The sequence below is a fragment of the Macrosteles quadrilineatus genome, unplaced genomic scaffold, assembly GCF_028750875.1.
Source record: "Macrosteles quadrilineatus isolate MER2022 unplaced genomic scaffold, UCM_ALF_1.0 Scaffold_1__1_contigs__length_201487025, whole genome shotgun sequence".
NCBI classification, from domain to species: Eukaryota; Metazoa; Arthropoda; class Insecta; order Hemiptera; family Cicadellidae; genus Macrosteles; species Macrosteles quadrilineatus.
In genome coordinates, this window is record NW_026542594.1 from 69,111,990 (window position 1) to 69,139,646 (window position 27,657).

The following is a 27,657-nucleotide window of genomic DNA, read 5'->3' on the forward strand; positions in this document are numbered from 1 at the left end:
TAGGAAGGTACGTGTGTTTTTAAAAGTGACAATTGAACTTCTAGTGCACCGTAGGAAGGTACGTGTGTTTACAGAAGAATTCGGTCAAGTTAACTTCGAACAGTGCGTGTGAGTGAAACATTAATGCCGCTTGATGAGAACTTTATTGATAACTTTGGAACTTTATTAAATTTCAAGATGTCGTTCATCGGTGCGATCGGTCCTTTTGATAATTCGGAAGAAACGTGGGACTCATATATCGAGCGTTTTGAATTGTTTGTTACATGTAACGATATTACCGACGCTAAAAAGGTTAGTACGCTTTTGACGGTTGTCGGAGTGAAGACTTATAACCTGCTTAAAGATCTATGTACACCAGACAAACCTGCTACTAAGAGCTACGAGGATATTGTACGGATCATTAAGGGACATCTTCATCCAAAACCATCTTTTATTGCCGAAAGGTACAAGTTTAGTCTACGAACACAATTGGATCATGAATCAGTCGCTGATTACATCGTCAACCTGAAGAAACTATCTGTCAACTGTGAGTTTAAGGACAAACTACCGGATCATCTTCGGGACAGGATCGTAAGTGGGTTGAGGGACGACGCCACCAAGAAGAGGTTGCTGGGCGAAGAAGATCTCACCTTCGAGAAGACGGTCCAAATAGCCACGTCGATGGAGTTGGCAGCGAGAGACACCGCGGCCCTGACCTACCACAACACGGGGGGAGGAAGTCGTCTCCATAACGTCGCTTCGAAGCAGCATTTTTGTAAGAGGAAAGGCCATTTAGAAAGTGCGTGTCTGATGAAGAAAAACAATGGTGAGTCACAATCTAAATTTGCATTTAATGATAAGCGTAAAGATGGACAAAAGAACTTTACACCTAAGTTTACCTCTGGTAACAAGTCTCATAAGTATAAGCAAAACTATGTAGAGAACACAGGGGTCAATGAGAATGACGATGATTATAGTGATTTAGCTAACTTATTTTCCATAAATGACGAGGAAACTAAAGAGAGGGATAGAATAAAACCTATCACGGTTAATCTTAAAGTAGAACATACTGTATTGCCATTTGAGGTTGACAGTGGAGCATGCGTGTCAGTAATTTCTGAAAAGTGTTATAACGATAATTTCTCTGATCTCGAATTAATGCCCACTAATTTGGTTTTGAGCTCCTATACAAACCAGCCAATAAAACCTGTAGGAAAACTTAACGTAAATGTACAGCATGAATCTGAGCATAAAAAGTTAACTTTGTATGTTGTGTCTAAAGGGGCTAATCCTCTAATGGGAAGAGACTGGATTAGGGAACTAGAAATATCGATCCGAATCCCTAAAGAAAATAGTTTGAACACGGTTGAAAAGCGAGATCAAAAACCTGTAATTGTCAGTAAACTGTACAGTAAATTTCCTGAGGTATTTACTGATGTGTTAGGTTGTTACAAGGGAGATGCAGCTAGATTAGAGTTGAAGGAAAATGTAATTCCTAAGTTTTTCAAACCCAGACCTATACCATTTTCGATCAAAAGTAAAGTCGAGTCTGAGATTGATCGATTAGTAAATAATGGGATTTTAACTCAAGTTAGCAATAGTGAATGGGGAACTCCAATTGTGCCTATTTTGAAAAAGGACGGAAGTATAAGAATATGTGGCGATTTTAAAGTAACGCTCAACCCCTATTTAGTAGTCAATCACCACCCAATTCCAAGGATTGAGGACATTTTTAATAATTTACAAAAAGGGGAGACATTTTCAAAAATCGATCTTTCTCAGGCTTACACTCAGGTAAAGTTAGACGAGGAATCAAAGAAGTATTGTACAATAAGTACATCGAAAGGATTGTATATTTACAACCGAGTTCCATATGGTGTAGCATCCGCCCCGGGAATATTTCAGAGTATAATGGAACGCATTTTAGCTCACATTCCCGGCGTTGTTTGCTTCCTAGACGATATTTTGGTAACAGGAACTGATGACAAACAGCATTTAGAGAGGTTGATTCAAGTGTGTGAAACTTTAAAGAATCATGGTTTAACAGTAAGTCAAAATAAATGTCAGTTTTTCTGTAAATCTGTTGAGTATTTAGGGTACATTTTAAGTAAACAAGGACTAGGCACATCTCCTAGTAAAATTGAAGCTATTGTAAACGCCCCAGTGCCTACCAATGTAACTCAGTTAAAAGCTTTTCTAGGTTTAGTTAATTATTATTCTAAATTTGTGCCAAGTATGTCTACCATTGTATCCCCACTGTATCATTTACTCAGAAAGGACACTCCATTTGAATGGAATTTATCATGTGACAAAGCGTTTCAATTAATTAAGAGCAAATTAGTTTCCGCTCCTATTTTGGCGCATTATGACCCAAATTTACCTTTGAGGTTAGCTACTGATAGTTCTGCCTACGGGGTCGGAAGTGTGTTAAGTCAAACGCAATCAGATGGATCTGAAAAACCTATTTGTTTTGCGTCAAGGACATTGTCTAAAGCCGAATCAAACTACTCTGTAATAGACAAAGAAGCTTTAGCTATTGTGTTTGCGGTTAAAAGATTTAATCAGTATTTGTTTGGTAGAAAATTCACACTAGTAACAGACCACAAACCATTGTTGTCAATTTTTGGCCCTAAAAAGGGACTTCCGGCTTTTGCCGCTAGCAGATTACAGAGGTATGCTTTATTTTTAGCCAGCTATGATTTTGACATACAATATGTTTCCTCTCAGGGAAATGCTTCTGCAGATTGTTTATCTCGCTTACCTTTGCAAGCCAAACATGTTAACGAACAGTATGAGGAAAATCCTTATGTAGGAACCTATTTGCAATTTTTAGCGGAGGGAGATATTCCAATCAGTTTTGTTGATATTAAGAGGGAAACACAAAAAGACCACGAGTTAAGTAAGGTATTTGGCTATGTCTTGTACGGCTGGCCTAATGAGGTAAATGAAGAATTACGACCTTATTTCATAAGGCGGAGCGAACTAACTATTGAGCATGGCATATTAATGTGGGGTTATCGGGTTGTCATTCCAAAAATGTATAAAAGGGGACTGTTACAAGAATTGCATTGTGGACATTTAGGGATAGTCAAAATGAAGGCTCTAGCCCGTTCTTATCTATGGTGGCCTTCAATAGATAAAGACATAGAAGAACTTGCCAATAGTTGCTCGCAATGTCTCATGGAACGTCAAAGCCCGTCAAGGTCATATTTACATGTATGGGAATACCCAAAGTCAGCGTGGCAACGATTACACATAGATTTTTTAGGCCCTATTAATTCAAAGTTGTATATGGTTGTAGTTGATGCTTATAGTAAATGGATAGAAGTAGAGGAGGTCAGTTCCACATCTGCCAAAGTAGTCATAAATAAATTGAGACCTATGTTTGCAAGGTTTGGAATTCCGGAACAGTGTGTCACAGACAATGGCCCTCCTTTTACATCCTGTGAATTTAGCAAGTTTCTTAAAGCTAATGGGGTTAGGCATACGCTTACACCACCTTATTTTCCCGCTAGTAATGGCCAGGCGGAAAATGCTGTAAAAACAGTAAAGAAAAGAATAAGAGGGGCTTTGTTTTCAAATCAAAATCCAGACTTAGCTTTAAGTAGATTTTTGTTGGCATATCGAAATGCAGTACATAATACAACCAATGAAACACCAGCCAAACTAATGTTCGGTAGAGTATTGCGAACTACTTTAGATTTGATACGTCCTTCTGTTAGTAAAACGGTTTTGTCAAACCAAAACAAACAAATTGTAAACAAAGGGGGCAGTCAAACTAGGGAACTGTCATTAGGACAGCCTGTTTTAGTTCGTGATTACAGGGGAAGAAATAAATGGACACAAGGTGTAGTGATTAAAGTGTTAAGTCCTGTATCTTATTTAGTAAAATTAGACTCAGGTATTGTATGGAAACGCCATATTGACCAGCTGGTCGGGTTAAACACTAAGGTAAATTTGAATGATCAACAGAATGATATTACTAGAGAGGTAGTGTTGCCTCCAGCTGAACATATGTTTGACCAGGATGTTGGTAACAATGCTCAGTCAGCTGGTCGGGCTTCACCCATGAGACCGGAAATGCCGAGTACACCTCGTACTCCAGGACGTAGTAAACGTAGTAGTACGCGCTCATCGCTTACTCCACCGGACGTGACCTTTACATCACCTGTACGCAGGGCCGATTTACCGAATAGGCAAGGTAGGCACGTGCCTAGGGCGCGAAGCAATTGGCATTTTTGGGGGGCGCCAAAAAATTGGAAAAAAAAAAAATTGTGGTCGTTTTTGCATGCGATCGCGGTAAATCCCTTGCGGCCGTGAAGACACCTCAGTCTCCCACAATCGCGGCAAGATGTTAATTATTTACCGCGGTTGTATATACGTCATCATCGTCCGTCTCCCGCGATCGCGTCAAAGTTCTGACTATTTCCAGCGGATGTGTGGACATAATTATCGTCTTCCTTGATCGCGGCAATATATGAACACATCCCGCGGTCGTGATGAGATTATCACCGTCTACCGCGAATGAGGCAAAATTGTAATATTTTCCCGGGGTCGTGTGGACATTATCATCTTCTTGCGTGATCACGATAAAATTCTGATAATCCCTCACAGCCGTGAAGACATCATCGCCTCCCGTGGTCGTGAGGCATTGTCATCCTCTCCCGCCATTGCGGCAAATGGTAATCATCTCCCGCGGTTGTTTGGAGATAGTCATCGTCTTTCACGAATGAGGCAAATTTCTGATCTTTCCCGTGGTTGAGTGGACATTATCATCGTCTTACGCGATTGCGGTAAAATTCTGATCATCCCTCGCAGCCGTGTCGAGTAGACATCATTATTGTAACTCCCGTGATCCTGTAGACATCTCAATCGTCCCCCGCTGTCGTGAAGACATCATATAATCGTCTCTCTCGGTCGTGAAGACATCGTAATCGTCTGCCGCGATCGTGAAGACATCGTAATCGTCTCCGCGCGATCGTGAAGACATCGTAATCGTCTCCTGCGGTCGTGAAGACATCGTAATCGTCTCCCGCTGTCGTGAAGACATCGTAATTGTCTCCCGCGATTACGGCAAAATGTTAATAATATCCCGCAGTTATGTGGATATCATTATCGTCTTCCGCGATCGTGGCAAATTTCTGACTGTGTTCCGCGCGATCGCGGTAAAATCATGATCATATCCCATTGTCGTTTAGACATTATCATCGTATCATGCGATCGCGGCAATATTCTGATTATCCTACACGGCTCTGTGGATCTCATTATCGTATTGCGCGATCGCGGTAAAATCATGATCATATCCCGCGGTCGTTTAGATATTATTATCATCTCATGCGATCGCGGCAAAGTTCTGATCATCCCTCGAGGCCTTGTGGAGACATATTATCGTCTCCCGTCTCCCGTGGTCACGGAAACGTCACTGTTGTAAATTGACAATTCCAGGTAGAAATAGAAAATTAACACATAATTCCTGGTCAAAAAAATTCACGCTTAGTTTCCGGATTTCCCGGTTGGTGGTCACCCTGTTATATATTGCAAAGGGGCGCTACTATTAGTTGTGCCTAGGGCGCTGACATGGTCAAAAACGGGCCTGCCTGTACGATCAGCTGATCAACCAAAACAAGCATCGCCATTGAGGCGATCTGCCAGAGAAATAAAACCTCCTGAAAGGTTGAATTTGTAAATATTTATTTCTGTGTTTTGTTTCCAATTTTATCAAGGTTGTTTTGTTTTAATGTTTATTGTGTTGTATTATTTGATTGAGTCATACAATATTGTTTTATAAAAGTGTTTTTGTTTTAGGCTACTTAATGATTATTTAATTGGTTTGATGTGTTGATAAAATTGCGTATTTTAAGAAAAAAATATTTTAAACTTAAAGGGGAGGAAATGTAGTGTATACATTAATAATGTACCATAATGTTGCCATTTTCACGATATTTAGATTTGTTTTATAAAGAGTTGGCAATATGTTTTGCATTTGTGTCCTGACTGCGATCAGGCGACTGTGACGTCATATCGTATGATTTCAATAAAGCTCCCGGATTGGCTACAACCCATCACGCCACTATTCCCTCCACGTTTAACCGCCGTTCCAAAAGTTTCCTTGCTGACCAGTCCTCAAGATTCCAACAAACCGTAAACATGTAGTCGGCCGGATTTTATTTAATTCCCCAAATGGTGTTTTTATTTCTAGTCATTGCACCCCAAACGTTCCAGTACCTAAATCATTAATACTAATTAAAAATAACAGAGGGCCCAAAACTGATCCTTGGGGAACACCATATTTCAAATAAACCTCTTGAGACTGAACACCATCAATATACACAACTTGTCTCCTATCCTTTAGATAAGATTCGAAAAGTTGCAAGGCAAACACCCTGGATGCCATAGAAGTGCAATTTTGAAAGAAGGTCTGAGTGATCAACACAATCGAAGGCTTTACTCAAGTCACAGAAGGTAACTTGAGCATAGGACCTCGCCTCAAAAGCCTGCAAGATTTGGGAAATGAGATCGTCCATGGCATCCTGGGTAGCCCTGCCCCTTCTAAAGCCAAACTGAGAACTGTACAACATTTCATTTTCCTCTAAAAACAAGATGACCTGATTGTAAACTATTATTTCTATAATTTTTGACAGCACAGGCACAAGAGACACAGGACGATAGCTTTCTGGCTTATCTTTAGGCCCCTTCTTATAAACAGGACAAACCCTAGAAATTTTAAGTTCATCTGGAAAGTGACCATCTAGTAAAATACTATTGATGCAAACTACAAAAGGAGTAACAATACTTGGAATTATTTGCTTTAAAAAATTATTTGACATGTTATAATAATCATTACTACTCGAGTTACTGAGATGCTCTACTGCCTTTAGGACATCTTTATTTGTGACAGGTTTCAACAACCAGGAACACACGGGAGAAACATTTAGGTTTGTTTTGAGTGTGTGTCAGGGCCACTTTCCCCAACGCCGCTTAAGCTAGATGTTTAGCTTAAGTAATAGCTTAAGCTCAATATTGCATCAGGGACATTCCTTAATTGTACCGGTCGTGAGTAAAGTCCAAGGGCCTACAGGTACATGTCAGGACGATGTCGAAGTTGGACAACGTTAAACGTGGACTACGTTAAAAGCAGACACCGTCTACATCAGACAACGATAAAAGCAGACAACGACGAACCTGGACACATTTTTAAGTTGTCCAGGGGTGGCGTTTCACGACACGACGAAACTGGACACATTCAAATGTGTCCAAGTTTAACGTTGCACGCAAACGACGAACCTGGACCCGTTTTTAAGTTGTCCAGGGGTGGCGCTTCACGACACTACGAAACTGGACACATTCAAATGTGTCCAAGCTTAACGTTGCACGCAAACGACGAACCTGGACACATTTTTAAGTTGTCCAGGGGTGGCGTTTCACGACACGACGAAACTGGACACATTCAAATGTGTCCAAGTTTAACGTTGCACGCAAACGACGAACCTGGACACGTTTTTAATTTGTCCAGGGGTGGCGCTTCACGACATGACGAAACTGGACACATTCAAATGTGTCCAAGTTTAACGTTGCACGCAAACGACGAACCTGGACAAGTTTTTAAGTTGTCCAGGGGTGGCGCTTCACGACACGACGAAACTGGACACATTTAATGTGTCCCAGTTTAACGCTGCGCGCAAACGACGAACCCGGACACTCTTAGTTTTTGAACAGACTGTACACCTGGCTCATCAAATTCTCAGTCTCGCTCGGTTGGTAAACTCTGAATGAGCTTCCTAATACAGAAATGCCGTGAATACGCCTTATTATTACAAGGCTTATTTCTAACACCCTGTTACTAATACACTGTGTTGTAGTAACTCATAGTCCGCGAAACACATTGCACATTATAAATTCGGAAATTTAATTGCATGTTTATTTGGTCGTTTTAAGTGTTTGCTGGATATTAATAAAAAATTAAAACCTATGGGACTTGGATACACCGTGTCCCAAATGGATGGTTCATATCTACAGCTTTTGTTCAGTATATGTGTTGCTAAGGGTCGTAGAAAAGTTAATTAAGGCTCATTTTAAAACTGCCATATTTAAGTGATTTTTAGTGCCCTTCAATAGTAATTAGCTGTCCATTGTTGTTGGCACGTTTGAATGTTCAAAAAATACATTTGAAATATGGAGCTGCGGCTGAAAGCAAAATTTGTTAATGGTTTATAGAAACGAAATATGTGGAGTGTTTTTGTCTGGGGGTTTGTCCTTGGGTTTTCAATGATTGAACGTATCAGTCGTCAACCTCTAACTTGGATAAACTAACTAAATGAAGCAAACAGATGCCTTAGATTTTAACGTTTTCGTGGCGAAACAACTGCAATAGAGCAGTCAAATTGTTATGGATTATTTTATAATGTGTAAATGGATCCTGCTCGACTAAACCTGTTACACAATGTGCAGTCTATCGTATCCTACGATCACATATCGTACCTACATCATAGGTTGAAATAATATTATTGATTCGTTTGAGGATTATTTGAACCAAGCAGCAAAATAGCGGTGATACACAATGACATCATATCATGCGTGTATTTGAGATCGTTAGTGAATCCACTACAGATAATACTTTGCAAAACGTTATTCTTATGAATACGCTTAATATTGGATTTTTCAAATGTATAACGTATAACGTAATTTATTTAATTATATCGTATAAATTTATACGAAGAGTAATTTGAAAATGATCAGGCTGCTGATCTATCGAAATTGTGTTTATTGAGCGGAGCGAGCGAAGCTCTTATACGTCGACTCTTATGCATTTCGTAATACGCAAACTCCTCCTAGACGGCTGAATCAATCGTTTTAAAATTTTGCATGGTGATAAAGACCATATCGGTGAGTGCCAACATCTATATGGCGTTAAGAAAGTTTCTCAGGAATCCGCCCCACTGGGTCTCAAAGATTCGTAATCCTTATGGAAGCAGTAATTGACACATAAACAAAAACATATGATCAGCTGTTGACTTTTAAATGTAGTAGATAAAGAAATAGCTGATAACACTCCTCCACAGATATTAGAACAGAAACGGTATGGATTATAAATATAATCAAATGACGACACTAGCTTGAGGTCCGTGACGTAGGAAGCGGTGAAGGAAGTAGTAAAGGTGAGCTGTCCGGAGTGTGCGAAATGTTTATGACGATTAGATTAAGGTATCTGCAATCTTAAAATGCTATGGGAAGGAAGGAAAACAGGTCCGCGACGTAGGAAGTGGTGAAGGAAGTAGTCAAGGCGAGCTCTCCGGAGTGTGGGAACTGTTTATGACGATTACATTAAGGTATCTGCAATCCTAAAATGCTATGGAAAGGGAGGGAAACAGGTCCGTGACGTGGGAAGTGGTGAAGGAAGTAGTAAAGGCGAGTTGTTCGGAGTTTGGGATTTGTTTATGACCAATAGATTGAGGTATTTGCAATCCAATTATGCTAAGGGAAGGGAGGTAAACAGGTCCGCAACGTAGGAAGTGGTGAAGGAAGTAGTAAATGCGAGCAGTCCGGAGTGTGGGAACTTTTTATGACGATTAGATTGAGGTATCTGCAACCCTAAAATGCTATGGGAAGGGAGGGAAACAGGTCCGCGACGTAAGATGAGGTGAAGGAAGTAGTAAGGAGAGCAGTGTGGAGTGTGGGAACTGTTTATGACGATTAGATTAAGGGATCTGCAATTCTAAAATGCTATGGGAAGGGAGGGAAACTGGTCCGAGACGTAGGAATCGGTGAAAGAAGTAGTCAAGGTGAGCTGTCCGGTGTGTGGGAACTGTTTATGACGATTAGATTAAGTTAGATAAATGTATCTAATACTTTAATGCTATGAGAAGGGAAGGAAACAGGTCTATGACGTAGGAAAAATGGTGAAGGAAGTAGTTAAGGCTTGCAGTGCAGAGTGTGGGAACTGTCTTTAGCAATTACATTAATGTATCTGCAATCCTAAAATGCTATGGGAAGAGAGGGAAACAGGTCCACGACGTAGGGGGTGGTGAAGGAAGTAGTAAAGATGAGCAGTGTTGAGTGTGGGAATGGATTAATGTATCTACAATGCTAAAATGCTAAGGGAAGAGATTGTAGACTGTAGGTTAAAATGATTACGAAGCACGAATCGATACATATTTCGATACATGCAATCGTTTACAATAGAAATTTACAACTGAGTTGACAACAGTTGATTTTTACTCCATATAGGCTAAAAACGATTTTTACTCACTAAAGAGTAAAAATGCTACTTTAGACCCGCAACCCATGCATTTAAACGACTGTTTTTACTGCAGTATGACAAAAACAATATAATATAAACCCTTGATGACTCCGCTCAATTTTTGTGGATGCCTCTGCGAACGCCACCTAGTTTACCACTAAGCTTTCTATTGTAGCGAGAGAAGTGTCTTGCTTGCATTCAAATACAAAAATGAACAACTTTAAATAAGTAAAATTAATAATGAGAAATATCAGAGATTCCAAATATCAACTTTTAATCCTAGCCAAAATACAGTAACTAACTGAGAGAAACTTATCTTACATATTGGACAAAAAACAGAGTGGAAGTTCAAGTATAGACTTTTAAATATCAAAGAATTTATTTCCCTCTCCCAAAACGTAAAAAAATCTTAATACAAAAACAAATATACAAATCAATACACATCTAAAAATGATTACAAAGAGACAAAGAAATATTTACATTTTTAGAAAATTTACAAAATAAAAGCTCTTACAAACTTCCCCACTGTGGCACGACATGCCGGGCAATCTAAAGGTACCAGTACAATCGGTACATATCTAACCCATGTCAGTAGAATGCCCCCCGATCTAGCAGGGGTAGTTTTGGTGTGTTGCGTGTTGCCTAGGGGTGGATTGAAGGGGTTGATTCAGGGGTGGTTTTTGTGTGAGGGGTGGTTTAAGGGGTGGATTTTGGATTAGGGGTGGTTTTAGGGTTGGATTTAGAGTAGGGGGTGGTTTAAGGGGTGGATTTAGTGTTGGGGGTGGGTGTTGGAGTTGGGGGGTGGGTTTGGGTGGGGTTGTTGTTTTTGGAAGGGTTGAAGACTGTGGTTGTACTCTTATGTTAATATAAATCTAATTAATAATTATGATATTTAATAATTTTTTTCTTAGGTGTTCCTTTATGACTTATGAATTATCTTTTATGGTATTGAAATTAACGGAAAAAAATATTTGAATCAGGTGTCCTCTGATTGGTTGAAAATAAGCTCGCCCCTGATTGGTTATAAGTAAGTGACTGTGGTATTGAAATTAACGGATAAAAATATTTGAATCAGGTGTTCTCTGATTGGTTGAAAATAAGCTCGTCCCTGATTGGTTATAAATAAGTGACTGTGGTATTGAAACTAACGGACAAAAATATTTGAATCAGGTGCTCTGTGAGTGGTTGAAATAAGCTTTTACCTGATAGGCTATAAATAGGTGATCTGTGATTGGTTGAAGGGTATATCTGTGAGAGAATTAAAAATCCTAGTTCATTCTTACTTTGGCGGGGTTCATATGTGTAGTTCTTTTGCTCTATGACATTTTCTGAATTGTGTGTAGTGTTTTTTCTTCTGTAAAAAGGTTATCGTTGTGAGTAGTAATATTAAGTTTTCTTTTAAATATGGAGTATTAAGTATGTTTGTAAATAGTAGTGATATTTAGATTTTCCTTAATATTTGTTGTAATGGCTTCTGCTGTTGAGCCAGTTGAAACTATTAGTGAGGACCAGTCCTATGTTAAGAAATTTAGACTTTATAGGACCAAGACTATATTTAAATTTTCTAATCCTCCCCCTGAAAATAGTGAGTTTGATTGGCTGAGACAGGGATTTGCTTCAATTGTAAAAAAGATGAAAGATCAGGCCCATGATAACGACCAGCTTGGGTTTACCCTTCAAAGCCTTAATCTTAAAGGTAAAGATGGATATGTAGCGTTTCGACCTGCTGGGGAAATTGACGAAGATGTGTTGTGGCAGATTTTCGGGGGTATTGTACAAAGTAATTCGGAATCTATCAAGTCAACGGACACCTTTAAAGTTGAGTGTACGCGGGTGAATCTCCCTGTAGGTTCGGGTACCCGTAAAAGACCTGGATTGTATAATACTTTTGATGAGGAATGTAAGGCTAGGACTGGTACTGTAGTGATAAAAAATAAAGATAATTTGTGTCTCCCTCGTGCCTTGGTGGTAGCTGTTGCTCATGCAATTAAAGATCCTCTATATAAAGCGATTCGCCAAGATGATAGGAAAAGGCAGACAGTGATGGCGCAAGAGCTCATCCGGAGGGCTAGGGTAGAAATGCCTGAGAATGGTGCTGGAATCCCTGAACTAGATAGGTTTCAAGATCTGTTGACTGATTATAAAATCACTGTTTACAATTATGATAGGAAAGGGCGTGATGTGTATTTTGAGGGTCGTCCAGAGAATGCTAAATCTAAAATTAACTTGATTTTCTGTAACGGTCATTTTAATGTCATTACCAGGCTAACTGCTGCTTTTGTTTGTAAATATTATTGTGAAGCCTGCCATGTCCCCTATGATCATAAAACTGAACATAGATGTTCCAATATTTGCTGCTACTGTCAGAGTCAGTCAGACTATCTCACCTCCCTGTAAGTTAGAACATGGGGGAGTAACTTGTCCAGAATGTAATATTATTTTAAGAAATCAACGGTGTTTCATAGCCCACAAAATTGATAAATGTAAAAAAGTGAAAAAGTGTCTTGATTGTGATAAGTTGGTTATGATTAAGGGAAGACCTACACCTCATAAGTGTGGTGAGGTTTATTGTAAACCTTGTGAATCTTGTCAGGATCCTAACCATAAATGTTACATGAAACCCAACGAGGGTAAACCTACATCTAAAGGTTATCTGTATATATTTTTGATTTGGAAACCCGTCAAGATGAGCCACTCTTCACTGATCCTGACCAGAAAGAACATAAAGTTAACTTGTGTGTTTCACAACAGTATTGTTACCAATGTATTGAGGCTAAATTTTGTATTGCCTGTAAAAACCGTACGAGAGTCGTCAACTCTAATCCGGTTACCCAATTTATGAACTATGTAATGGAAACCCGTAAACAGTTTAAACATGTCTGTGTAATCGCCCATAATGGTCAGGGTTTTGATTTTCAGTTTTTGCTTAAGTATATGCTTGAACGAACAAAATTCACCCCTGAACTGGTCATGAGGGGTACAAAAATTATTTTGATGGAAATGGACAACGTGAGGTTTGTGGACTCGCTAAGTTACTTCCCCATGGCCCTCGCTGCACTTCCCAAGGCTTTTGATCTGCCTCTTGAAAGAAAGAAAGGCTACTTCTCCCATTTATTTAACACTCTTGCCAATCAAAACTATGTAGGCCCGATGCCTGACAAACAGTACTATTGTCCAGAGACTATGTTTGAAAAGTCCTACAGGGATTTTGAAAAGTGGTATGATGAACGAGTGGCTGAGAATTATGCTTTTGACTTTAAAAAGGAGATCCTAGAATACTGCATCTCAGATGTGGAAATTCTAGCACAAGCTTGTCTTAAGTTCAGGACAATATTCCTCCAAGAGTGTAATGTTGATCCTTTCTTGGAAGCTGTAACTATTGCTAGCTATTGCTAACTTGGCCTTTCGTAGAAACTTCTTGAAACCAAACACGATTGGACTTATTCCTAAGAATGGCTATCGTTTTGTGAATAATCAGTCAGCTATAGCCATCCAATGGCTAAGTTTTGAGGAGGAAATCCGTAAAGTGAGGATAGAACATGCGGGGCGTGGAAAGGAGATTAGTATTTCTGGTTCGAAAGTTGATGGATTTGATGGACAAAGGATCTATGAGTTTCACGGGTGCTATTGGCATTTTTTCTCCAAATGTTTTCCTTATAACAGAGATGCTCCTCTGAAGGAGGATCCCTCTGACTCGCTTCACTTGAGATATGAGAGGACAAAATCTAAAATTGCCAAGTTTAATGACTATGAAGTAGTTGAGATGTGGGAGTGTGAGTTTCGTAAGTTAAAAAAGGACAGAAATCTAAAACACTTGGAAACACTCCCCATTCTTAATAATCTTCCCTTGGACCCTAGACAGTCTTTCTTTGGAGGCAGAACAGGTAATGCTAAAACTTACCACAAGTGTGGGAAAGGGGAAACCATTGAATATGTTGATGTTTGCTCTCTTTATCCATATGTATGTAAGTATGGTAAGTATCCCATTGGTCATCCTACGATTTATGTGGGAGATAATGAGTGCAGACAGCGAGGCTTACATGTAGATGGTCTGCTTAAGTGTAAAGTGCTACCACCAAGGGATCTTTACCATCCTGTCCTTCCGGCAAAGATAAACAATAAATTGATGTTTATCCTATGCAACACCTGTGGGAATTCTCAAAATCAGGGTGAATGTGAACATGAAAGTGGAAATAGAGCTTTAATAGGAACTTGGACTATGGATGAAATCAGAAGGGCAGTGGAAAAGGGCTATGTAGTTTTGGATATGTATGAGCTGTGGGAGTATGAGGTAGCCTCATATGAAAACGGGGGTTTGTTTACAGATTTTATTAATACATTTTTAAAGATGAAACAGGAAGCTTCGGGGTACCCTGGCTGGTGTCAGACTGAAGATGACAAAGATAAATATATTGAAGATTATTTCAGGCTTGAAGGTATCAGATTGGACAAAAGTAAAATAACAAAGAACGGGGGGTTGAGATCATTAGCCAAACTAATGCTTAATTCATTTTGGGGTAAATTTGGACAGAGGGAAAACCAAACCAAGGCTACAATTATTAGAGATTCAAAAACACTATTTGAAATGCTTACCAAACCGGAAATAGATGTAAATAGAATACAGATTGTTAATGATGATGTTGTGGTTGTAAGTTGGGAGTACTCAGAAGAAGTTGGCGAACCTTTGACTAATGTAAACGTAGTGATAGCTGCATACACCACTGCTCAAGCGAGATTAAAGCTCTATGCACATCTAGATGCCCTTGGTGGTCAGGTATTGTATTATGATACTGATTCTGTATTATATGTATATAAGGGTGGTTTGTACAGAGTTCCTACAGGGGATTATCTCGGTGAAATGACCGATGAGCTGGCTGAGTATGGACCTGGATCTTTTATAGTAGAATTTGTTTCTGGGGGTCCAAAAACCTACGCGTATATTGTTTGGTCAACAAATAAGCAGATCTTGGTCCCTGTTTGCAAAATTAAGGGTCTCACACTCAATTTTAAGACTTCCAAAACGCTCAACTTTGAAAAATTAAAAGAAATGGTCCTTAGTGAAACTAGACGACAAATAGAAATTAACGAATCTAGAATTCGCAGAACTAAAGACCGGAACATCGTTACCGTAAATGAAACTAAAGTTTTCCAAATTAAAGGACCTAAAAGGAAGCATGAGGGTGAGTATGGCACCTTACCCTATGGATATAAAAAAACAAAAACTTACCCACCAGTCCTAACAACGTACTGCTGTGTTGTAACCATCTTTTTGACTAAGAGAGGTCGGATGATATGACCTCCCCCCTCCTAACGCCGCGTGACTCTGGGAACTTTCCTAAATATTTAGTCTCTGTTTGGAAGCGAAAGTGTTAACAATGAACCGTTATTGTTGTGAGAACAAATGTTTTGTAACCCCTTCGGTTCATGTTGATGGGATAGCATGTAGAAAATGTGAAAGTTTTGGTTATTGTATGTGTCGTTGCAAAAATTACCAAGCCCCAGTACCTAAATTGGTTAAACTTAAAGTATATAAGACTCAAAGTTGTTTTACTTGCTGTAAGGACAAATGTTTACAGTTTTATTGGGATGATTTGCAAAATATCTGTCTTCAATGTTTCCCTAAACCGCTGTGTGAATGTAAATTAAAAATTTGTAAGAACCGAAGTGACTGGTCTGTTGTATAAATCACTTGACCAAGGGTACCTGTCAGTGACATGTTTGTCACCGTCATTCTCTTATTTGATCCCATGCTGATCAGACATACTCTGACATAACTCATTTTTTTGTAAAAATGTTTCATCTTACTTCTTATATATTTAACGACCGGCATGTGTCTGTATTATTTGATTCTGATGATAACCCTTGGTTTAAAGGTAAGGAAATTGCTGATATTTTAGGTTATTCTAGATCACGAGATGCACTTAAAGCCCATTTTAAAGATAAATATAAAAAAAATTATGCATTTATAAGGGGCGGTGAAGTTGTGCTCTCTGAAGTTTAGTTAACAGAGCATTACTGATATCACAAAAAGCTACACTAGTATAATCAAAAATGGGAAAAACCAATGTTAAAATTAAAGTTTTTCTTAACTTTTCAGAGGGATTGAAGCACATGCGCTTTAACTGGTATAAACACTGATATACCTTTCTGTGTATGTAACTAGCTTGTTCGGACCATGATAAGCTGTTCATCATTCTTAAACCTAAGTTTTTAAAAGTTGTTTGATACTCTAAAGCATTGTTATCTATCATTAATTTAGGGACTACTTCCAAATCTATTGTGTTCAATAGCCTGCTAGTACCTAACATTATATTTATTTATATTTAGTTTTAGGCCATGACCATTGCACCACTCTAATTAAGTGTCCAAATCATTGTTTAACATATCAATAGCATTATTAATATTTTTAATAGGAGCATGTAAATACAATTGCAAATCATCTGCGTAGAGCATGGATTTAGTAAAAACCAATTAATCACAAATTTTAAAGATGTATAGAGAAAATAACATTGCAGACAAGATAGAGCCCTGGGGTCCACCAATGGGATTACACTTCCATTCTGACAATGGACCAAACTATAGCCTGATTGGTATTTATACAACTTATTACTATCACAAATATAACTAGAGATTTGCTGAAACACAACTGTATCAATTATTTTACCTAACACACATAATATATTAATAGGTCTGTAATGTTTAACAAATTCTGGACTCTTTAGGTAATGGTAGGATAAAGACTTTTTCCATTGACTTGGATACACACAATTAGTTTGAGAAAAATTAAACACATGACATAGTAGTTGTTTAATTTCATCAAACACAATTCTAATCAATTTAATGTGAATACCGTCACTACCCACGGAATTAGATTTAATATTATTAATAACCTTTGAAATAGAATCGACGGCAATCTCGTTAAAGCCAAATAAATTATCATTATCTCTCAGTAAGTTATAATATTGAATAAGTTCAAGGTTAACATTATTTTCTATACCACAAAAAACGTGTTCAATTCTTCTAAGTCTACCACAGGATCGGATATCTCTTTAGGCTCTTTACCCGCTCCCTGACTTGCCACTATCTTCCACAAATTTTTGCTAGTTGATTCAGAGTCAAATTTATTCACGAAATATCTATTTCTAGCATCCCTGATTTGACGTTTGATTCTATTTCTTAACACCCTGTATTCTTCCCAAATTATGCGATCCTTAGTTCTAATATAGCGTTTATATAAACTGTCTCTTTCCTTCATCGCACTTTTAAGCTCTACAGTGTTCCAGGGACAAGGATTCTTATTTGTATATATTCGTCTTTCAGGAATAATGTTATTATACAACAATCGCTTCTTATTGTCTACCTACCCTGTGAAAGGAATGCGTATGCAAACAACACTAAAGAGTATGCGATTGATATACCAATCTTTCAAACAATGATACAATTGACCGCGATTATTTTTTATATCTTTTTAAAGTAATGGATATTTACGACAGGTTGTTGCCGTATGAGATAAATAATTATACTCGACACTGATGTCTTTGGTAACGGATTATGTTGTAATGAAGTGTTTCAAAAGACCTGAGGTAAACACCAGGAAAGGTACTCGGTGACATGAGGGAAAAGTACTGAGGGAAAGACCTGAGGGAAAGTACCAGGAAAAGGTGCTCAGTGACCCGAGGGAAAATATCTGAGGGAAAGTGCTGAGGGAAAAGTGCGCAGGACTTTCGCTGGGTACTGGGTACCTTCCCCCACTCTCGAAGCACTTCCTGGCCCTATATAAGGAGCATCCTTGGGGGACTTCGTGAGTTGGGCCTCCGGGCCCGCCCCCGCCAGTAGGCGCCACCGGTGGGTCCCTTCCCCGCACTAGAGGCGTGTTGAGCTCGGTGCATCCCGTCCCCCAGCACTAGAGGCGTGTTGAGCTCGGTGCATCCCGTCCCCCAGCACTAGAGGCGTGTTGAGCTCGGTGCATCCCGTCCCCAGCACTAGAGGCGTGTTGAGCTCGGTGCTTCCCGTCCCCGCACTAGAGGCGTGTTGAGCTCGGTGCATCCCGTTCCCCAGCACTAGAGGCGTGTTGAGCTCAGTGCATCCAGTCCCCCAGCACTAGAGGCGTGTTGAGCTCGGTGCATCCTGTTCCCCAGCACTAGAGGCGTGTTGAGCTCGGTGCATCCAGTCCCCCGCACTAGAGGCGTGTTGAGCTCGGTGCATCCCGTTCCCCAGCACTAGAGGCGTGTTGAGCTCGGTGCTTCCCGTCCCCGCACTAGAGGCGTGTTGAGCTCGGTGCATCCCGTTCCCCAGCACTAGAGGCGTGTTGAGCTCGGTGCTTCCCGTCCCCGCACTAGAGGCGTGTTGAGCTCGGTGCATTCCGTTCCCGTACTAGAGGCGTGTTGAGCCCGGTACATTCTGTTCCCGTACTAGAGGCGTGTTGAGCCCGGTACATTCCGTTTCCGTACTAGAGGCGTGTTGAGCCCGGTACATTCCGTTCCGGCACTAGAGGCGTGTTGAGCCCGGTGCAGCTGGTTGGCGTGTTGAGCCCCAGCATCCATTTTATTTCAGTTTAAGTCCCCGGTGGCCAAAGGAGCTGCCTCCCGGGACCATGTATCCGTCTGGAGGTGGATGAAGAGGCCCACCTCCACTATTTAGAAGAGAGCCGTCTAGGAGAGACGGTAGTTGGCATCCGACATTGAGACTGGCGACACCTAGAGAAGCTGCTGCGTTTGGGTTCAGGAAGGTGAGCCGCCCAGCACTTCCCGAGATAGGAGTTGGCATCCGTCGGTGACAGCGTGAGGAGCTGCTACGCAAGGGACTACCTTCAGCCTAGCACTTTTTGAGAAGAGTCTGCATCCGACAGTTACTGGTGGCATCGAGTGGAGCTGCTGCGTTTGGGTTCTGGTTGGTGAGCCGCCCAGCACTTTCCGAGACGGAGCCAGTTAGAGGACTGCAGGAGCCGAGAGAAGGAGAGTTCCGCAGGAGCCGAGAGTAGAGGACTGCGGGAGCTGAGAGAGAAGGAGTCTGCAAGAGCCGTCCGTGCTGACAGGACTTCCACAGACTGGGCTTTGTCAAGAGATATAAAGATAAACTGTAAATATTGTATATAGATTCTATAATTAGTCCTGAGATAATAAATGATGTATAATCTATGCAAGTGTTCAGTCAATCTGAGTCCTAAAATCCCCGAAAAGGTCTGAATGCTGTACAAAGGTAAAACCCTGAGAAAGTACGTTACATATTTTGGCGCCCGAACAGGGACCCAATTGACTGACACTTGTTGAACAGACCAGGGGAGGACTTATTGATATTTGGAGAAAAAGTGCTTGAAAATAATCCACATAATGTCCGGGGATGAATCAGATACGGAGAGTTTGTCCACCCAGCAAAACATGGGAAATCCTCGAACGTCCTGGATCTACAAACTGAAAATCGCCGAGCTACAAGAGGAGCTGGCGAAATTTGGATTTCCACCTGCAGCCAACGCTAGGGAGGCCAGACGCACCCTCAGCAGTTTCATAAAGGGTGACCTGAAGCCACCGAAAGAGACAACCTCCACAGAAGAACCCAACAAGGAAGGAATTATGGAAGGAGCCACAACGGGAGGAACAACCACGGGGATATCCACAAGGAAAGAGACAGTGCCAGGAGGGTCAACCTCCAGTCCAGCTGGTCCATCATCTGGGACAAAAGAGGAAAACGTGAGTACTATTGATAGCTCAATTTGTAATACAGTACGGAAATGGAATCTGTATTTTGATGGGGAAAAAGATGTGGTGCTATTTCTGGAAAGGCTGAATGAGTTAAAAGAAGTGTATAATATAAAAGCAGATAGTCTGTTGCTAGCGCTACCAGAGCTGTTAAAAGGAAAGGCTTTATTGTGGTATCGCAACTATAAGTCGTCTTGGAGAACATGGGCTTATTTTGTGGGGGCATTAGAATTAAATTTTCTTCCAACAAGATACAGGGAAAAATTAGCCATGGAATTCCGTACTAGAACCCAAGGCCCTAATGAACCTTTCCATGATTTTTTGGTTGCGATTCAAACCTTGATGAGAAGGCACGGGTGTTATCCTAAAGAACAGCAATTCGTGCAGATATATGAAAATATGCTGCCAGAGTATAAGTTGTATGGAGTTAGACAGGGCGTAATGGACCTCGGGGAACTGATCCAGTCAGCAGGAGAATTCGAGTCTATTAAGCAGGCTGCAGCTAACTACCACCCTCCGACAAACCCCGCTCAATCTCTGTACCCAGAAACAGCGTATAGAAGTCATCAGAAAGAAACCTGGACTAGAGTAAGCTTACCACTACGATTTCATAATGATAGAAGAGGATATTACAGTCGAGATCAACATAACCCCCATTACAACCAAGCACAACCCAGTGAAAGAGAAAGGACGTGCTGGAATTGTGACAAACCCGGCCATTATTCACATGATTGTCGTTTACCTAGAAGAGACCATCTTAACCCAAGCTACCGAAAATCGGGATCAACACATTCTCCAAATACCAGAAATAACAAAGGGCCCGTGGGAGTGATTGATACGTTACAGGTAATCGAACAGAAGCCTCAAAGGAGAGAACGCAAATTCAGGGATAGGACAAAGAAAGTAAAATATTACAGACACTAAGGGAAAACTGTAAAAAATTTGGTGTCGTTTTAAAGGTTTATGTTATGATTTGCATTTTGTGAAGAAGATTTTTTTCATATTTGAAGAGTTGTAGTTAGTTGAAAGGAGCTCATTATTTATTTTGACCTGGAATGGGATATTGGTTTTAAGAAAGAAAATTTTTTCTTTTCCTTTGTTTTCATAAAGAAAGGGGGGAGTGTAATGAAGTGTTTCAAAAGACCTGAGGTAAACACCAGGAAAGGTACTCGGTGACATGAGGGAAAAGTACTGAGGGAAAGACCTGAGGGAAAGTACCAGGAAAAGGTGCTCAGTGACCCGAGGGAAAATATCTGAGGGAAAGTGCTGAGGGAAAAGTGCGCAGGACTTTCGCTGGGTACTGGGTACCTTCCCCCACTCTCGAAGCACTTCCTGGCCCTATATAAGGAGCATCCTTGGGGGACTTCGTGAGTTGGGCCTCCGGGCCCGCCCCCGCCGGTAGGCGCCACCGGTGGGTCCCTTCCCCGCACTAGAGGCGTGTTGAGCTCGGTGCATCCCGTCCCCCAGCACTAGAGGCGTGTTGAGCTCGGTGCATCCCGTCCCCAGCACTAGAGGCGTGTTGAGCTCGGTGCTTCCCGTCCCCGCACTAGAGGCGTGTTGAGCTCGGTGCATCCCGTTCCCCAGCACTAGAGGCGTGTTGAGCTCAGTGCATCCAGTCCCCCAGCACTAGAGGCGTGTTGAGCTCGGTGCATCCTGTTCCCCAGCACTAGAGGCGTGTTGAGCTCGGTGCATCCAGTCCCCCGCACTAGAGGCGTGTTGAGCTCGGTGCATCCCGTTCCCCAGCACTAGAGGCGTGTTGAGCTCGGTGCTTCCCGTCCCCGCACTAGAGGCGTGTTGAGCTCGGTGCATCCCGTTCCCCAGCACTAGAGGCGTGTTGAGCTCGGTGCTTCCCGTCCCCGCACTAGAGGCGTGTTGAGCTCGGTGCATTCCGTTCCCGTACTAGAGGCGTGTTGAGCCCGGTACATTCTGTTCCCGTACTAGAGGCGTGTTGAGCCCGGTACATTCCGTTTCCGTACTAGAGGCGTGTTGAGCCCGGTACATTCCGTTCCGGCACTAGAGGCGTGTTGAGCCCGGTGCAGCTGGTTGGCGTGTTGAGCCCCAGCATCCATTTTATTTCAGTTTAAGTCCCCGGTGGCCAAAGGAGCTGCCTCCCGGGACCATGTATCCGTCTGGAGGTGGATGAAGAGGCCCACCTCCACTATTTAGAAGAGAGCCGTCTAGGAGAGACGGTAGTTGGCATCCGACATTGAGACTGGCGACACCTAGAGAAGCTGCTGCGTTTGGGTTCAGGAAGGTGAGCCGCCCAGCACTTCCCGAGATAGGAGTTGGCATCCGTCGGTGACAGCGTGAGGAGCTGCTACGCAAGGGACTACCTTCAGCCTAGCACTTTTTGAGAAGAGTCTGCATCCGACAGTTACTGGTGGCATCGAGTGGAGCTGCTGCGTTTGGGTTCTGGTTGGTGAGCCGCCCAGCACTTTCCGAGACGGAGCCAGTTAGAGGACTGCAGGAGCCGAGAGAAGGAGAGTTCCGCAGGAGCCGAGAGTAGAGGACTGCGGGAGCTGAGAGAGAAGGAGTCTGCAAGAGCCGTCCGTGCTGACAGGACTTCCACAGACTGGGCTTTGTCAAGAGATATAAAGATAAACTGTAAATATTGTATATAGATTCTATAATTAGTCCTGAGATAATAAATGATGTATAATCTATGCAAGTGTTCAGTCAATCTGAGTCCTAAAATCCCCGAAAAGGTCTGAATGCTGTACAAAGGTAAAAACCTGAGAAAGTACGTTACAATGTAAGTGAACCCTTATTTCTTCATGTTTTTACAGACGAATAGTTTAAGAATAAACAAATCATATTAGTTTGGGAAAAGTTCTTTTTAATTTTCGTATTGCAAACCAAAGTCTTCGGTTTTTGTCGGTGTATAACGACACAACAGAATCTAATAAATTATCAATTTATAACTTGTAGACAAAAAGGTTTTCCAAAGGAGCTAACTCATACGAAGTTAAGTTGATTTGTCAGATTTAAACAAGTATGGGTGCATCATCTAGACCTTGTATTCCATAGATGATTCGACCAATGAGCGTGTTGCTGCGGATAAATCAACAACTACTACGATATAACGTATTCACAAGGTGACGTCACCACCTAGCTACGTGGGTGGTCCAACTCGAAAACTAAATAGCACTATATTGCACCATCTATTTTGATTGTTACGGTGCACTTAACTCACTAAAGCTTGTGTGGCCTTGAAAAAGGCCGATTATTGGAGAAGAAGTGGGAAGGATGTGGTTTATTTCTTTTTCGTAAAGATCTTTACTAATTAAGCATATCTTCTTCTCCATATGTCGTTCCGAATTCCAAATCTTCAAAGACCTGGTCAAACAGACGGATTCTCATAAAATAACCCCTGCCACTAATAATTGTCTCGGCAATTAGGTACCATAGTACCTCAATCCTCCTTTCCGTCGGTCTCATATATCTGGAAATCCTTCTATTCAAAAAGCCATGATGGAACCAGCATGACTCGTATGTTGAGTCAAATTCTTCCAGCATACTCAAATTCGACAAGTCGTCTTCCTCGGTAAATCTCAATTCCAAAGTGTACAATTCCAAATAAATTAGAACATCTAGTATTTTACTATGTATGTTTAAATTAACTGTCATCATCTTACCGAATAAATGAACGTATCGATGATTATAGCATTACACATAGTATAAATAAGTTAATTCTACGTATGTCCGTGCATTTTCATCCAAATGCTGAATTTGTGTCGAAAACGCTGAATGTTTACAGCTGTTAAGTTAAACAAATTGTATTATACCAAAAGATTGTCGAGAATGTTAGCGTCGGCTGCTAGACTTTTTGAAAATTAAAACTTAATTGACAAAAAAAAACTGAAACCCTGAACTAAAATTATGGCTTTGACATTTCCTAGTTCTCAAAATTATCTTTCTTTCAACACAAAAATCATCAAAATCCGTCAAGTGGTTGATTCAGAATCGTGAAATTAAAAAAAACCCCTGTCACGTTTTAATATATATGATGATACTTAAAAATAATGACGGGGACTTACGCCATTTGTACTGGAAAAAGCTGCCAAGATGAATTAAAACATGTTGTCATTGTTATTTTCCCATCCTTTCCTCAAAAAGTCGAGTAGTAGTAAAATAATTTTCATAAGCTTTCTTTTGAAGATTCGCGAGCTTCGATTTGTATACAGCAATGGTTATAGAATCTCACTTATGACCAAAAATAACCAATGACAAAATCACAGAGTAAATAAACTAACCTCATAGTTCTATTGAATATTTTTGTAATCAACCAGCTGCTAGTTATAACAAATTATATTGCACTAAAACAAGCTAAATATTTTAAAGACTGTTAAAAAAATAAATTAGAACATTTAGTATTTTACTATGCATGTTTAAATAAACTGTCATCGTCTTACCGAATAAATGAACGTATCGATGATTATAGCATTACACATAGTATAAATAAGTTAATTCTACGTATGTCCGTGCATTTTCATCCAAATGCTGAATTTGTGTCGAAAACGCTGTATGTTTACAGCTGTTAAGTTAAACAAATTGTATTATACCAAAAGAGTGTCGAGAATGTTAGCGTCGGCTGCTAGACTTTTTGAAAATTAAAACTTAATTGACAAAAAAACTGAAACCCTAAACTAAAATTATGGCTTTGACATTTCCTAGCTCTCAAAATTATCTTTCTTTAACACAAAAATCATGAAAATCCGTCAAGTGGATGATTCAGAATCGTGAACGTTTTAATATATATGATGATACTTAAAATAAGGGCGGGGACTTACGCCATTTGTACTAATCGATAATTACTCATTACAGAAAAAATGTAATTGAAAACAAAAATAACTTGAATCACCACATAGTTAGAAGTGATGTGTATATATATAAAATTATGTACAATGGCATTGTGAGTATGATTTAATTAATTGATTTAGGTTACCTTTTGCGTCGAACGATCCTTGTGTAGTAATTGATAACTACAGCTGTTTCATGCCGCTGGGGCACATCTTCAGGTTGTAGAGCGTCAAGATAAAATAGCTGTCATCCGTGGATGATTTTGTCGAAATAAATATTACACAGAAAACATGAATAATAAAACATTTAAATACACGAATTTAAAAAACTTGGCCAAGTGTCAAACTGACAAACACGCAAGACAGGCGCCGGTGAATGTTGCGTCATGACTGCGGGCGTGTGTCCAAGCATCAGCTGTTACCCCCTCACCCCTACTCCTTTATCAGGACCTGTTTTGTTTTGGTCGAGTTGAATGGCAGTATTGTAAATAATGTTTGATTTGAATGAAGTTTGTTCATTTAATAGATGGTCAGGGTGTTCTTTGGATGCCTTGTAAATTTCGAATTCCTCTATTGTGTCCATATATCTGCCTTCATGAATCATCTGCCATCATGAAATTGGAAACCTGTCAAGTTCAATTAGCCTACAAATACAAGAACGTTAAGATAAAACTTTTCAAAACCATAGAAAACATAAAATTTAATAAAAAATTCATTGAATATGGAATAGTCCCTAAATACGTATCAGTTAAAATCACTAATATCTCCAAAGCTGCCAAAAAAGCCAAAAAAACTGCAGAAACTACCTGGATCAAACATGAAATCAAGTCGTTGCATGCCAAAAAATTCATGTTGAACAAGTTATTACTGAACACACATTTAGAACTTTTGAGCAGCCTTCACCCTTCACAAACTAAGAATGTGTTCTCAGAATTGGATTATCAGATTAATAAGAAAATCTTCTTAAAAAAGAAATCCCAAACTAAAAAGATTGATCCATTAGTAAAATCACAGTTGAAAAAAGAAACAGTAAATTGCAGTCACGTATTTCACCCAAGATTCATAAATAAAACGAACATAGAGTTCTCTTACCAAAAAATCAACCTTTTGAATAAAGGATTAAATTACAATTTCCCCAATGATAAGAAAAATAGCTTAATATCAGAATTACTAAATGCAGAAACAGCCGTCAAATATTTAAATGACAATGACACACGTGATACGGCAAGAGTAATGATCACAAACAAAATTAAGAAAACTGTCTTAAATCCTAACATTAGAAAGTCATACTTGACTAAATATAAACCTTTAAAACAAGTTGCCTCCAGCATTAGAGATAAGTTAGAGCAAAACAACGCCGTCATCACAAAAGCTGATAAGGGCAACTGTATTGTCATCCTCAATAAACCTGAATACGTAAACAAAGTTTGTGGATTCATTGCAGCTAATAACATTGATACACTAGACTATGATCCTACTGTTACCTATTCCAAGGATATAAACAAATTGATCTCTTCATCCACAAATCTTTTAACTAAAGATGAAATTAAAAATGCCAAAATGACCAATCCCCAGGCCCCCATCCTAAGAGGACTACCGAAGATCCATAAACCCGACACACCCATCAGACCATTAGTTAATTTCAGACCATCACCAACTTATAAAATTGCTCAAAAACTCGATAAAAAAATCAGAAAAGAGACCGCCTTAGACAATAACCACAGTGTTAAAAACACAGTTGATTTAGTCAATCAACTCTGTAAAATCAAAATAAAAAGTTCTTACACTTTAGCATCATTTGATGTGGTGAACTTATTCACAAATGTGCCCATCGATGAAACCATTGACATACTGGAATCTAATTTAGATAAAAACTCGTCCTTATCAACAGAAGCCAAACATGAGTTAGTTAATCTCACCAAAAGCGTACTTAAACAAAATTATTTCACGTTTGAAAATAAGTATTACACACAACATGAAGGCCTAGCAATGGGTTCTCCGCTGTCCAGCGTCCTTTCAGAACTGTTTCTAAATAATATTGAAAATAATTTTTTATGGTCAAATTCCAACAAACAAAAGGAAAAAATAGTTCACTACAGCCGATATGTGGATGACACATTAATTTTATTTAATGGTAATGAAAGGCAAATCAAGATACTCGGAAATTACCTAAATAAAGTCCACCATAAATTAAAATTCACTCTCGAAACCGAAGCCAACAAGTCAATTAACTTCTTAGATGTAACAATCACAAGAGATGACCACAATCTGGAATATAATATATACAGAAAACTCACAACAACCGACCAGACCATCCACTCATCATCACACCATCCTTTCAACCACAAGACAGCTGCTTACAATAGTTTCGTCCATAGACTATTATCCATACCACTCACCCCAGAAAATTACAACAAAGAAATAAACATTTTGAAATACATTGCAGTTTCCAACGGGTACGAAAGCTCACTCATTGATAAACTCATTAGAAAACAGAAGAATAAAATAAAAGACATCCCAGAACCCAGAAACAAAAAATACGTCTCCGCTGAATTTGGAGTAGTACTCAATAACACCTTGAGAAAAGAAATGTCTAGGAACGATGTACAAGTTGCATACAAAACATCCAACAAATTATCTTGCATGCTCAGAGAAAGGAAAAAACTCCTTCCGATAAAGTGAATAACACCGGCATTTACAAACTCAAATGCAACGATTGCCCGAGCTTCTACATCGGCCAAACTGCTCGCTCGTTCGCTACTAGATTCAAAGAACATCTACCCAAAAAGAACTCGAAATCAGCATTTGCCAACCACATTATTAACTCAAACCACAACTACACAGATATACATAACAATTTGGAAATTATGCATTTATGCAATAAAGGCAGATATATGGACACAATAGAGGAATTCGAAATTTACAAGGCATCCAAAGAACACCCTGA

At 40.0% G+C, this 27,657-nt stretch overlaps 1 protein-coding gene across 1 annotated transcript; it reads left to right on the forward strand.

The window, feature by feature from the left end:
* Nucleotides 1–177: 177 nt before the first annotated feature.
* LOC128997865 (uncharacterized) lies at nucleotides 178–3,832 on the forward strand. Its single transcript, XM_054423640.1, has 2 exons — nucleotides 178–805; nucleotides 3,804–3,832. Exons 1-2 carry the CDS (start codon nucleotides 178–180, stop codon nucleotides 3,830–3,832), a joined length of 657 nt encoding a protein of 218 aa, XP_054279615.1.
* Nucleotides 3,833–27,657: the final 23,825 nt, after the last annotated feature.

Coding starts and splice junctions, on each gene's coding strand:
- LOC128997865 (XM_054423640.1), top strand. CDS start 178: ATGTCGTTCATCGGTGCGATCGGTCCTTTTGATAATTCGGAAGAAACG. Junction 806..3,803: donor TCTGATGAAGAAAAACAATG/GTGAGTCACAAT, acceptor TCGTGATTACAG/GGGAAGAAATAAATGGACAC.